Below are 12,812 nucleotides of genomic sequence, written 5' to 3'. Positions count from 1 at the left end.
TCAGTAACAGTTAAAGCAGCATCTTGAGTTGTTTTAAGTAGCTGTTGTATGATCTTTTATGTTCTCATACACTAAGCTAATATATGCACTTGGAACCATTGTCATACAGCAATCATTTCCAGCTTCTAAAAGAGGTGCGTGCAATGCTTGTGGAAGGCAGGTTGTCACAGTGTGGGAATTGGCTTTAATTTGTCACAGAGTGAGCTTTTTGTCTTTTTCCCTTTCTTTTATAGGTCATTTAATGTAAGAAGCGCAACAAGCAATGACCTGCCTGGTGTCCAGATGCTCACTGAAACCCTTAGCTTGAATAAAAGGATACTGAATGACTTCAGGATATCCACTCTGGTTCGCAGGGATCCCGTGAGTATTGCTTGCAAAGACACTTATGGGAGAATGGATAAACACTGGTAAAAACAACCATAATTTGTTACATGAAACCAGTGAACTCTCTCTATATACTGTAGAGGTACTCAAGTCAGTACCAACAGTCGGCATAGGCTGTATTCAGCCTGACCTGATGGTTAATCTAACCTGTGTACCAGTGTAGGTTCAGAAGCAGGCTGGATGCATGCCTTGGCCACCCACAGCCTCCTTTATGTTGTTGCTTTTTCTTGCATGCATATCTGGTTGTGTGATGAACATGTACTTGTGTCTGTCACATGATGGAGCCTCTTTCTCCTTCCCATGATGCGGACAGGCACATACCCAGCAGACAAGTGTCTTCCCATGATGCGGACAGGCACATGCCCAGCAGACAGTTCCTTCCCATGATGTGGAAAGGCACATGCCCAGCAGACAGTTCCTTCCCATGATGTGGATGGGTGCATGCCCAGCAGACAGCAGGGAACATCTGCAGTTTTGTTGTGTGATGGAAAATGCTGCATAGACAAAACCCAAGCGCTGTCATTACCAGTCATACAGCTGCAGGGAAATCCATTTTATACAACTATTGATGTGGAATATCTGTTTTAATGAATATTCTTTCCTAAGACCAGAACTTAACCCAGGACTAAAGTAGTGGCTGAGCTTACAGCACTGCTGTTAGCTAGATCTTAACTGAACCTTCAGTTCCATAAAGTTCTGCATGGTCCAGAGTCCAGCCACAAATACCATTTAAACATCGTGCCTCAAGTTAGGGCAGAGTGGTTAAACTGCGGGAGTGCGTATACTGGGAGGAAAGTATTTTAACTGTGTGTTGAAATGCAGTCAGGTTAAAGAGTACCAATGAAATAGGGAATGTGCATGTGTTTTGCCTTGCAGGATGGGAACGCAGTGAAGGCTTTTGTAGCAGAAGTTCTGGATCAAATAGTTGGCATTTCTGTCATTAGAGATGAAATGGTAAATCCTGTTTCTGTGTTGGGTGAAAACTGTAATGCTTAGACCTCAGTTCTACAGGCTGAGTTTCAAGCTTGCCACTATAGGTGTACCTAACAGAAAGTCTATGTAAAAGATACTGCTCCTCTAAACTTCCTTTCTCTTTCCTGACAATGCAGACCTCATAATTGCCCTTCCCATAGGTGATGACTGGCACACAAAAACTCATACTGTGATTTGCAGGAAGCTGCTGATGCATTCTGGAAGTGTCTCCTGCACCTCTTCTTGGTTCTTCAGCAGAAAGCCATTCTGCCTCTAAATATGTTCATCATCACCTGTTCTGCCCCCTATTTGACAAAGTCAATAAGCAGTTTTGCCGTGTGTACTGCAGAGCAGTAGCTGTCCTTCTAGATTTGCTTTCTTACCTTCTGTTCTCCAGCTGTAGGTTCTGAGTGATTCTGAATCACACCCTTCAAAGCAAATAAAAAGTCCATGTTCCAATGGAGCACAAAAAAAGACCACGTTGCACATTAGTCTGGAAAAAATAAACCTTCTTTGAGGCTTACTTCTGTGGCAGATTTTACATTGTTCAGCAGCTGTTTGCTCAGTTTTTACCATAGTCACTCCTGGTTTCAAAAACAGCTCTTAATTTTATTAAGAGCATTGAGATAAGAGGATATGGCAGTTTCTCTTGAGCGTATAATGTGCAAAAATGTCAGCTTATCACTTCAGCCCTTGTTGGAGGGCATTTCGTACGCAGCTCTTCTGCAGAATTCCCCTTCCTCAGTGTCAGTGTTGTGAGGGGACAATCTGGGCTCCTCTGGCTTGAACTCAGCAGAACAGTTGTGGGGTTTGGGTTAGTTGCTTGTTTTTTCTTTTCCCCTCCCTGAATGTCCATTAACCTGTCTACATTAACACTGTGAAAAGGTCAGCTCTGCATTCCCTGTAGGAAAGGTGGGCAAGCTGCAAGAGAAGGCTTTGATACAGTGACAGGGTTTCCAATAGAAGTATGTTCAGTCAGTGCTTTAACTGAGAACAATGCCCGCAGGCACTGCATTTCAGTGTTCAGATTTGGTTTCTTAGGTGATAGGAAGCAACTCACTAGACTTGCTCCAGTAGTGTAAATGGAGCTGTCTTGTCACTGCTGATCTCCATGTTCTTGTTTTCCAGCATATTGAGTACATTCGATCACATTACAACATTGAAGCCTTTATTAATTTCAATCGCCACCAGCGAGAGGAACACGGACATCTTTGCCACTTTGTCTTAAATCCCGTATTTCATCACTATACAAAATACTTTCTAAAGGAGATGCTTCGCTTGGCCCACAAATCCTCTCTTTACTACCCTATTTATCCACAGTATGTGGAAGGCAAGGTAAGGACAAAGTTATTTGTATTTCTGATACTAAATGTTGTCACCTTTTCTCACTTTATTTTTCTCTTTGCTTCTGTGAGTGGCTATAAACAGGAATTTTCTTAGCAAACTGCAGCAAATTGTACTTTTTTACTTCTTGCATGATATCATCTGCACTCACGGATGTAGCGGTTGCATGGTACGTACGCTCAGTAGATGCTCTGTAGTGCAGTGACTCCAGACGTACTCAATAGCTTCAGGAAGCATGTGGAGGAGCAGCAGTTTGAAGTGTGCAGAGGAATGAATCATTTCATACCTCCTTGCTAGTTTCTAGGAGAAATATATATGCTTCTTACCCATACAAGTTTGTGTGCTGCTGTTGCTTTGTGCCTTGTCAGCCCCCTCCATAAACGAGCTGTAGTCCCAACAGTCAAGCCTCTGCCCTTTGCTGTCCATTCCCAATAGATGGGTTCTAGGATGAAGTAGCAGTATTCCCACTCCTGCCTAAATTAGAGCCCTGCATCTCAGTTGCAAGCTTTAGTCTGGGTTTGACTTTGTTTCTTGCCATTGTGTTAGATGTACGCATAAAGAAACAAGAACCTCATCAACTGAGGAGACCAACATTAGAGTTTTGATTTCGTTGTTTTAACGTGCCAGTAGTGACAAGGCAGAAAGGACATGGTGTATCTTTAACAATGATTTGTATTTCCTCTCGTAGTTTATTAATAGAACCTGATTGAGTTGTGCTGTCCCATGTACCACCACTCACCTGCATAATGAATTCTGAATGGTACCAGTATTTGTTTAGGTTCAGGATGAAGTGGAGGGCAGGGAAGGAAAAAGGAATGATGTTACTGGGTGTAATGTAGCATAAGTAAATGCACGGGGATACTACTAAAGCCACTAAAACACAGAGCTCTGTAAAACCTCTTCAGAAGTGACTTAGGCTCTAGACTGTGTTTCATCAGAAGCTGGTGGGACCTCAGCACCTCACTGCTGTTGAAAATGTGGCTTGTGTTTCAGCAAGGGCCTGCAGAGCCTTGAAACCCTAATGCTGTGAGAGAAAAGCCACTGCTGAGAACAGAGTCATTTCTGGAAGCAAACCGAAAGATTCTTTCCACAGCACTGATGTGTGTGCCTTGTCATCAGTCTCATGTCAGAAAAGGGTAAACAAACATGTCAGCTCATGCTGTGCTGCCTTCTAGAGCTACTGTCTGGTCCAGGCTCCTGCCAGCGTTAACGGAGGAAGCTCAGTGCATCCAGAGGGCACTTCAGCCATCCATCATTACTGCCTATCTCAGGGTGGAAGGAATTGCCCTCTGGGGATGCTCATCTCTACCTGGGGGCATCTGCACTGCTGCCTCAAGTAAGCACCCAGCTCTGAGATGCTGACTGAAATGACTCCTGTCCTCAGTGGCTTAGGTGTTTTTGAGACAGCCCCATTCCGGACACAGGAATTGCCAGGTTACACACAAGCATATTTTCAGAAGGATGTTTTTTCCTGTGCACTTTTGTGGAGGTTTATGAAGTGTTCTCTTGAGGAACCAATGTCCTTACATAGCATTAGGTTCTCAGATGCTTAAGAGGCACTTACAAAAATGCAGTTTAATGGCAGTGGCTGGAAGAGGAAAGTTAAATCTTACTAATGATTCTAGTTTGGCCTATTTCCAGGCTACAGAGTTCCTTTAAGTTACTTTAGCTTACCATTGCTTTCTAAGTGGTAAATGTGATATTTTACTCAGTTCTCAACATAGTAAGATCAAGTTTTTCATTACTGGTGGCTGGAATGGTACTTCAGTGTAATTTAGTTTGCATTAACGCTCATTCTCTACTTACAGGAAGTCTCATTTATTTTTTGTCCCTTTCATGTTGTAAATTATGACAGAGCCAGTCATGCTGTAATAAATGGAATACAGCTATTCCTAATGATCCATGCTCCTCGTATTAGCATCAGGGGTTTGTTCACCTCAGGTTTCTGCCAGTTGATTAACATTTATCACTTGGATGAAATTGACATTTTGGTCGGTATAGAATCTGATATGAATTCATAACCCTCCTTTGCCAAAGGAGCAAAGGTTAGAGTAAGCAGATAACACTGCTTAATGGGGTCAAGTCAAGCTGATTCATGATCACTATGGAGCAAAATATCCTCCTGGGGAAAATACTTGTGCTGAAAAATCCCATAAACCAAACCACTTGTTTATCTGTCATTCCCACAGAGCTGGTAATGTAATTACTCTCATAATTATCTTCATTAGTGTCAGGAATTAGCTGCAATTCATTCCTCTGCTCTGAGTGTGTTTGTTTATTTGCTGATTTTTCTCTCAGATTTAGCCAACAGAGCTAAGAATTTTGTATTTGCAAAGCCATACAACAGACATCTGTGATGCACTGCTCTGACATTCTCTCTGCTGAAATATAGATCGCTGCCTTTCAGTTTCAGACTCCCTGTGCCCATTCCCTGACATCTGCCCTTCATTACATGGCTCCCGTGCGACCAAGACGACAGATTGTCTATCCTCTGGAAGAGCTTGGCATAAACGCTCCATCAGAGCAGGTCTCCAAGGATCAGGTGGGTAACAGAAGCAGCAGCAGGCGGAAGGCATGGTGCCAGCTAGTGCAGGCTTTGGCAGATGGGATGGCATTACCATCCCAGTGTTGATAGGTTGCTTCTTAATTACACTGAACATGGTGTCCATACCCTCACAATCCCAGCCCTGCTTCTGCACGGCCGCCGCTGCTTCTGAGCTTGAATTTCAAACACGTTATAGGAGCAGCCGCTGACCTGGAACATCTGCAAACAATTGCTTCCATTTTAGCAGTGGCTTCTCGTGACGTTGCTCTCAAACTCCCAGCACATTCTAAATGCTCTGACTTGCTGTTTAGTCATTCTTCTGGTAAGTTTATTTCCATGTCACTCTGCAAGTGGAAAAAAGACAATGCCATGATGCTGACTATTGCTGTAGAAATTGCTTAAATACATGTTAGGTTTCAGTCCCAAAGCCAGATTTCTTCCATGCACAAGAAACCCTCAAAGAACACTTCAAAATATCAGGAATGATTTAACAGTAAAAGAAAGGGTTGTGGTCTCTACCAAACACTTCTGATTTGTGTAGGGCTCGTGAAGGCTGGAGGTTCTGACCTAAAAGTCTCTCCATTTCCTATGTTAAATAACTGACGCCTTATTCTGTCTTACATTTTTAAGTAACTAAAATTTGATATGAAGATGATTCCTCACAAGTAACCAGCAAAGCTGACATCAGAAAAACCCCATTAGTGAGGGATATTCTCAGTAGGTAGCTGCAGTTTCCTAAAGAAATATAATTAGGGAGCTTTGTGTCTGTCTGTGAACTCCGGTTGGCTGCGAGGGGCTCCCATATCGTATTTTAGAGCTGTCCTTTTCACAGTTAGTCAGTATTTTTTGGCACCCAAAACTCTTAATTAGGCAGCAGTTGGCAAAGCAAGATCCAGAACATGGCTGAGGCCATTGGTGTCAGTTTGGCTTTGTTGAACAGTCTTCCCTCAACACCTTCCCCCCCACCCCGTTCTCTGCAGGATAAACTGTCCCACACTGTTCTTTAAACCACATCCTGGTTTATCTTTAAACTGACCTGTTGCTCACTTGCAAGAAGAGCTCCTCTGAGTGTGTTTGCTGGAGCTGGGAATCAGACTTCCTGTGATGGGGAGATCTGCAAATCTTTTGTGTGCTGAGCCTGAGCCTGAGCACTGAGATAATCAGTTAAAATCTTGAAAGTTTAATCAATTTCTAATTAATAAAATGTGTGAGATTTTCACTAACAAAGTTCTGCTGAAGAGAGGTGAAGGCTGCCCACTGCATGAGAGCTGATGCATATGTGCCAGCATTAATTATAGATTCCTGACAGACTGTGTTCTATCAAAGCTGACATCTGGGGTTGATCCCTAGGTGGTAACTTGAGGATAAAGCCAGTCCACTGCTGCTGCCTGTCGTTTTCTGAAGGACCAAGAATCTGAAACCACATAAAGCTAAATTGACTCCTCTGTTGAGTGAATGAATTGACCTTTGGCCACCATACGTTGGGAAAGCTTTATGAATTGGGAGGTAACCTACCACAGGGGACTGAGTGTGCTTGTAGAAGTAAGAAACTGGTGCTGCTTTTAGATCCTGGATGTTTTGCTAGCTCTGGTAGTAGCAGGCATAAGGCATTTACCCTCTCTCGACTCTGAATTCAGAAAGGAAAATTGATCCCCATGGATAATCTTGCACTTTCCTGCAAAATCCTGCAGCTGAATTGCACATAAAATGAGGTGTATTTTATAAAATTAATATGATCAAATTTCAGTTGGCACAAGATGATACTTCTGCATTTTGCAACCATCACAAGGCCTGCCCAGACACTCTGTCAACAGAAGGACACAGTCTGTATTGCAAAGAGCAAAATATCCCACCAAGGAGTTATATGTGATAACTGCAAAATGGAGAGGCTGAGAACTATCACCCTTAAAATACTGTGAGAGAAGGTGAGATGTGTTGGTCACCAAGAAGATGCCAGCAGCCTAGGAAGAGAGGTAACAGGGAAATGGGAAAACAATATTGTAGGGAAAGCTTGGAGAAGTGAGGGCAAAGAGGCTGGAGCAGGAAGGAGGAGGGAGTTGTCTGGGGTGAGCACCTGGGTAGCAGTAAGGAGAAAACTTCTGCTGTCCTCTTGGTACAGTGGGTTTGAGCAGGTGGGCAGGATCCTGCAGGATCTGGAAAGCTTTGGGCAAGCAGGGATTCCAGGTAGTTGAGAGCTCTCCTCGTTTCTTTATGATACTCTCTGAGTTCACGAGGCGTGTAGACAGCACTTCCTTCAGACATCAGCCCATGGGCCCTTTGCTCCTGAGAGCTGGAGGATGGGTTATTATTGTAACTCTTGTTTTAGGCACCTCTGCAGTGGTGGCAGGGGTCTTTCACATGAAGTACAATACAAGCATTGTAAATGCAAGTCAATGTCAGAAATGCAAAATCTTCATTTGATTGCCTGTCCTAATCCATTGCTGGAGTATCTGTCACTTACGATGGAGAGAATAGTAGCAAAATTCTTGCTTTGATGCCCAAAAGATGCCCCATGATATCTGGCCATCAGCATCTGCTTCTATCTCTTGGTTTTTCCGCTGCCTTCCTCTCATTCCAGCTCTCTCTCCTATTCTTGCTGCAGAATCCATTTTTCACCAGGAACAGCTTGGGGCTGAGCAGCTCAGCCATTCCCTGCCTAAGCACAGCTCTTGATTTGTGCATATACATCTCTGTAGGCCATTAGTGTCGTAGTATCTCAGAGAGGGTGTGCAGTGGGAGCCCTGGGGCTCCATCACTTTGTGTATCTCTTCAGTACATTCCAGCCTGCCTGGGAGCATGAAGAGATTCACTCATAAATATTGACCCAGTGGAGATAACTCAGCCAGCAGCCACAAGGACTGTTTTCCCCGATCCCTTCCTCCAAAGCCAGAAGCAAAAGCTGCAATCTCAATCAGAAAGGCTTTGCCCTCAGCTAATTCCCATGTGTTGCCAGCCCAGATGGATCTCGGCTGTGCTGGAGAGGTGGTTTTCCTGCAGGTCTGGATGGGTTGTTACAGACAGATGAGGACCTGAAATTAGGTCTGTGATAACTTGTTCTCGTTGTCCCTCTGTCAGATCTCTGTTCTACTGCAGTGTCTGGAAAAATCAAAAAGGGGGAAAGCTGTGCACTGCCCTGCCATGGGTTCCTGCCTGCTTGCTCCTGCTTCTAGCAGGCAGCACGGGCTGTGCTTTGTGGTGTCTAAGAAAGCACAGGTCCTTCTTCCTCTAGGCTCCCTGGGAGCCGTGGCTCTCCATTTCCTAAAGGGCTTCACATCCTTAATGAACATAGTAATATTTTCCTGGGACAGTCACTAGTGACACAGTGTGGTTTTACCCCCCTCCCCGAGATGGCAAATACATTTTGCTGCTGGGTTTGTGTCTGTTCCACAAGACTCTGTCTCCCATTGCTCTGTGGAAGACATTGGGGTAAATCAGGCATGGATTGCCAGAGGAGGCACAGAGGGGAGGTGCTGAGCCCCGCTGCCTGCCCCGCAGCCCTGCCCAATGGCACAGATGCCAACGGTCTCGTTTGCTGTAGCCCGGGAAGCACAAGGCTTGGGAGCCTGCTCATGCTGAGCCCCTGCAGGAGCACCCGCTCCTGCTGCCCTGCTGTGGGGCTGAGGACAGCCCTGCAGAGCACCGGCTGCTGCTGCATCAGTCGCTGCTGCAGCTGCTCCGAGTCAGAGGAGAGCTCTCAGTTTTGTATTCCAAGTCAGTAACCGGCTCTGAAGAGCCAATTGGCAGAAGATCCAAAGATTCCAAATCTTAATTCCCACAGTGTTAAAGCAGATTAGATTATGATTGTGTTTTGCACATCTGTCAGTCATTTCAGTCGAGTTACGTTAAAAACCAGTTGGTTACAACAGAATACTAAATAACTTGTAAAGTGCTGCTGGCCCTGGGGGTGCATGTCATTATGGGTGCAGTAGAAAACTACAGATAATGAAATAATTTTTAATGATTTCTTCATAAATAAACAATTGATAAACTTGTTTGCTTTCCCACCATCTGGGAGCATTCTGTTATCCATCTGCTTCATGTAATTATCAATAAAAGGGAAGAATAGGTGATATAATTAACAAGAATAACTGATCCACAGTGAAGAACAAAAATGTCACACATCTGTTGAATTATTTTCCTGTTTCTGCCCTTTCATTATTATTCACGCTACCAGGTTTACTTGTGTTTTTATGTCATGGCTGCGTTCAAGCTGTCAGGTTTTACTGCAGAGTTCAGAACAGGTTTTTCTGCTGTAGCTCATAGGAAGAAGACAGAACAGTTATTAAGGCACTGCAGAAGCACATACAGTGCTGTATAAGTTTAATTGGAAAAAAAACCAAAACCAACCCACTAGTCAGTTTAGTGCTTCTCAAGCGATGGTGCAGGTGTGTTACAGGGAATCCTTACGTGGGGTCAGAAGCAGTGAGGGAAGGAGGCTGAGCCCAGCGCTGTGTTCCCCGAGTCGCTGACTTCAGCTGTGGTCAAGAGCTGAGTGTTGCCAGGGTGGCTGGAGAGCTGCCCCACATTGACCTGGGGACATCAACTGCAGGTCCTGCGCTCCCTCAGGGGCCAGGGCTGCATTCCATGTGAGTGGGCAGTGTGCTTTCTCAGCAGTCCTGGAGGTAAAACACCCTCCAAAGCAACTGCCATGTTACAGCCTTTAACCTTCTACTGGAAACTGTCCTCAAAAGTTGCTTTACCTGACCACACAGAGGACCTTATCAGGATTAATACTGTTCAGAAGCTGGAGAAGAGGCCCTGTACACATGGAATTGAATAATACTGTGCATGAAAACATGCTGCCTTCTGTTCCGAGCTGTGGCATGGGCTGTGGGAGGTGGTATCCTTCTGCTCCTTCATACTCGCATTGCTCTACAGCTTATGGGAACAGAAGGGTTGTCACTGGAGTGGTGAAGTCTGCTTACCTCCTGTGTAGCGAGTTATTCTAATGGCACTAGGTTTTTTTCTTCTTCAGAAGATTTTTCCTTTACTGTTTCAAACAAAACTTTCAATGTCCTCTTTTCCCCTCCAAGCAGTTGTGGGCCTCTGTGACCCTGTCAGCGGTGGGTGCTGTTCTGCACAGGGGTGAGCTGCGGTCTCCAGCCTCTGCACCATCCAGAAGGGGTCTGCAAATAGGAGACTCTAGGAAGAGCTGGTTCACTGTGTGTGTGTAGTTCTGCACTATCACATGGAACCATTCGGGGTCAGAGCATGAGAAAAGGCTGAAAGCCTGGTGGGGAAATGGAAGGTCAACCGCAAAGGGTCAGTGTTAATTTAAGATTCAAGAAATGGGAATACAAGCACTGCTACCTTCACAGATTTCAGTGCCAGTATTGTGTGTGTTTACTTGATTCCAGGCTCATGCCTGTGGCCTGAAAGCAGTTTAATATCGTTTTTCAAACGTAAAATGAGAGAAAATACTAAAACTTTCACGCATGTTTTTATCAATGTAGTTGTTCTTAGAGCAATCTCACAACTTGTTCCATTGAAATTATGTTCATGCATATTCTTTGTATTGCAGAAGCTACTCAATGAGTTGCAATTGGAAACACTGTCCTGGACTAATCTCTATTAAATGAGCTTTTTTATGTCCACTGTAAAGCTTCAGGACTTTAAACCCAGAATCAAACATGCCCAGTATATTTGCAGGGTTTCTAAAAGGAAAATAAATGGAGCTACCAGGTAAAACTGAAAACCAAAAACCTAAATCATTTTCAGGCTTGACAGAACCTGTCATTTGGGGCAGCTTGTTTGAGAAGGAAAATAAACTAGATATACACGAGTGCTCGTATAGGAAACTCTTCTCTGAGGGATCCTGCCTCCCCCAGGATGCTCGTGAGGCATTTGGCACTCTGTAGCTTCTGCTAACGAGAAGCTGCCCTAAGTCTTCACTTGAACCTGAGGGGCTGTGTGTAGGTGGGACGTACCTGACTGCTCCATCCTCAGTGCTTCCTACTGAACAAACTGAGCAGGGTCTGCAGTGTTTTGGGTCAACCATGCAGAGTGAGCATAATGCATTATCCTGGCCTATGGAGAGCTGGTGCACTGACAGTTAACACCTCGTTGTGGAGGGAAGCAGAGGAAAAGGCAAGGACATTTGCAACCCGTGACTGAGTCCCAGCTCGTCCAGAGAGCACAGATAGAAAATCTGAGCTCAGTTGCACTTAAATGATAATAAAACCAAGGAGCGGACACAGGTTTTAAAACGGGGAGAGGCTGTGTACAACAGAACAGCCTGTTCTGAACAGGCAGAGCTGTTTGCTTCTGACAGGTTGAGAGAAATGGAGGGAGCAAGCTTTTCACCTTAGGCATCCAGAGAGAAGCCTCAAGCGGGAGGGCAGGGCAGGTACAAGCAGTGCTCTGCAGCGCCTGCCCTCCTCGAGTGCAGATGTGTGTTAGAGCAAGCTCCCCGCAGCTTCCCGAGCCGCGGCTGACCGGGAAGCTTCCGTCCCCCATCCCCGTGTGGCAGGGAATAGCTGCGCTTCCGAGGTGCCTCCTCTCCAGCTGTGCTCCCGCAGGGAGGCTGACGGGGCACGGAATGACTGAGTGGTGAAGAGAAGCCTTTGGTGCTGTTGTATTTTAGAGCTGTCTGCCTTCAAGCAAGGCGTATTCAGACTGCGTGGGACACCTGTAGTAACAGGAGGCTCTGCTGTGACTCAGTTCTGTGTGAACTCAGCTGAGGCACTGGAATGTACCGAAATGGGCTAAAATTGTTGTGGGTGTCCCTGCTTCTTGCAGGCAGGTTGGGCCTTTAACAGTTCCTTAGAACTAAACTGTTCTATGATTTAAATGTGAAAGGTTTTTGGTGTTTGGGTTTTTTTAAATCATTAAGCCTCTGCTAATGATCATAAAGATGCTAAGCAGAGAGCCTAGGCAAGGTGAGAGGAGCTCCCTGCTTTTAAATATCAAGAGTCACAGATCAAAGTTAAAACGAACACATTCCTCTGTGTTCCCATTTTCCTGTTATCCCGTTGGTGTCACAAACACAGGCTCGGTGTGTGCAGTTTGCACTTAACCAGGAGAGTAGTATTAATTTTTAAAGAAGTAACTGTTGCTTAAGATGCTGTTGTGTTGGGGCAATGAATTTTTTATGCTTCAGTAATATGTGCATGGATGAAAATCCATTATTTATTGTGCCTCCACTCGGTTGGGAAAGGTGATGGTTTTACAGCACCAGCAGCCATGCAAACACAGCCATTCCGAACTGCTGGCTGGTAATAAATTTCCTTACTGTAAATGTCAGTGGGTTTGTGTGTTGCTGCCATTACATCTTGTTTGGAAGGCTCAATATTACACAGTTATGGGAGGCACCAGATGGTATCATTAACAGGAATGCTCCCAGTGTTTACCACTTACGTGCCTGTGTGAAATTAAAAGTAGGGTGACCTGTCTTTATTTTGAAAGCAGGGTGTCAGTCCTGGGCAGGTGTTAATGACATCTGCAGCAAACTAAAATAGTCATTTCTGCCTAAACCCAGGTCAGGCTCGTTCAAAAGCTCTTTCAAAGGGTTTTGTTGGATTGACTTTGGAAGTAGCAGAAGTGCAGCTTGGAAGGAGGGCATAGATAT

At 44.9% G+C, this 12,812-nt stretch overlaps 1 protein-coding gene across 5 annotated transcripts in view; it reads left to right on the top strand.

Annotated features, from left to right (window-relative positions):
• Positions 1–12,812, top strand: part of CFAP61 (cilia and flagella associated protein 61) — a 103,107-nt gene that overhangs the window by 30,734 nt on the left and 59,561 nt on the right. For 4 of the 5 annotated variants that reach the window (XM_061461761.1, XM_061461759.1, XM_061461762.1 and 1 more), the window contains 4 exons: positions 234–360; positions 1,261–1,338; positions 2,485–2,691; positions 5,108–5,242. In XM_061461761.1, the coding sequence (XP_061317745.1) occupies positions 234–360; positions 1,261–1,338; positions 2,485–2,691; positions 5,108–5,242 (547 nt within the window). The remainder of the gene's footprint in view (positions 1–233; positions 361–1,260; positions 1,339–2,484; positions 2,692–5,107; positions 5,243–12,812) is intronic. The other variant, XM_061461760.1, reaches the window with a different exon arrangement.

Source organism: Pezoporus flaviventris, unplaced genomic scaffold (assembly GCF_033815535.1).
Source record: "Pezoporus flaviventris isolate CSIRO_AGI_PZ_B2104156 unplaced genomic scaffold, CSIRO_AGI_Pfla_v1 ptg000031l, whole genome shotgun sequence".
Taxonomy (NCBI): domain Eukaryota; kingdom Metazoa; phylum Chordata; class Aves; order Psittaciformes; family Psittacidae; genus Pezoporus; species Pezoporus flaviventris.
Note: the sequence above shows the minus strand (reverse complement) of the source record. Positions and strands in the feature narration are given on the sequence as shown.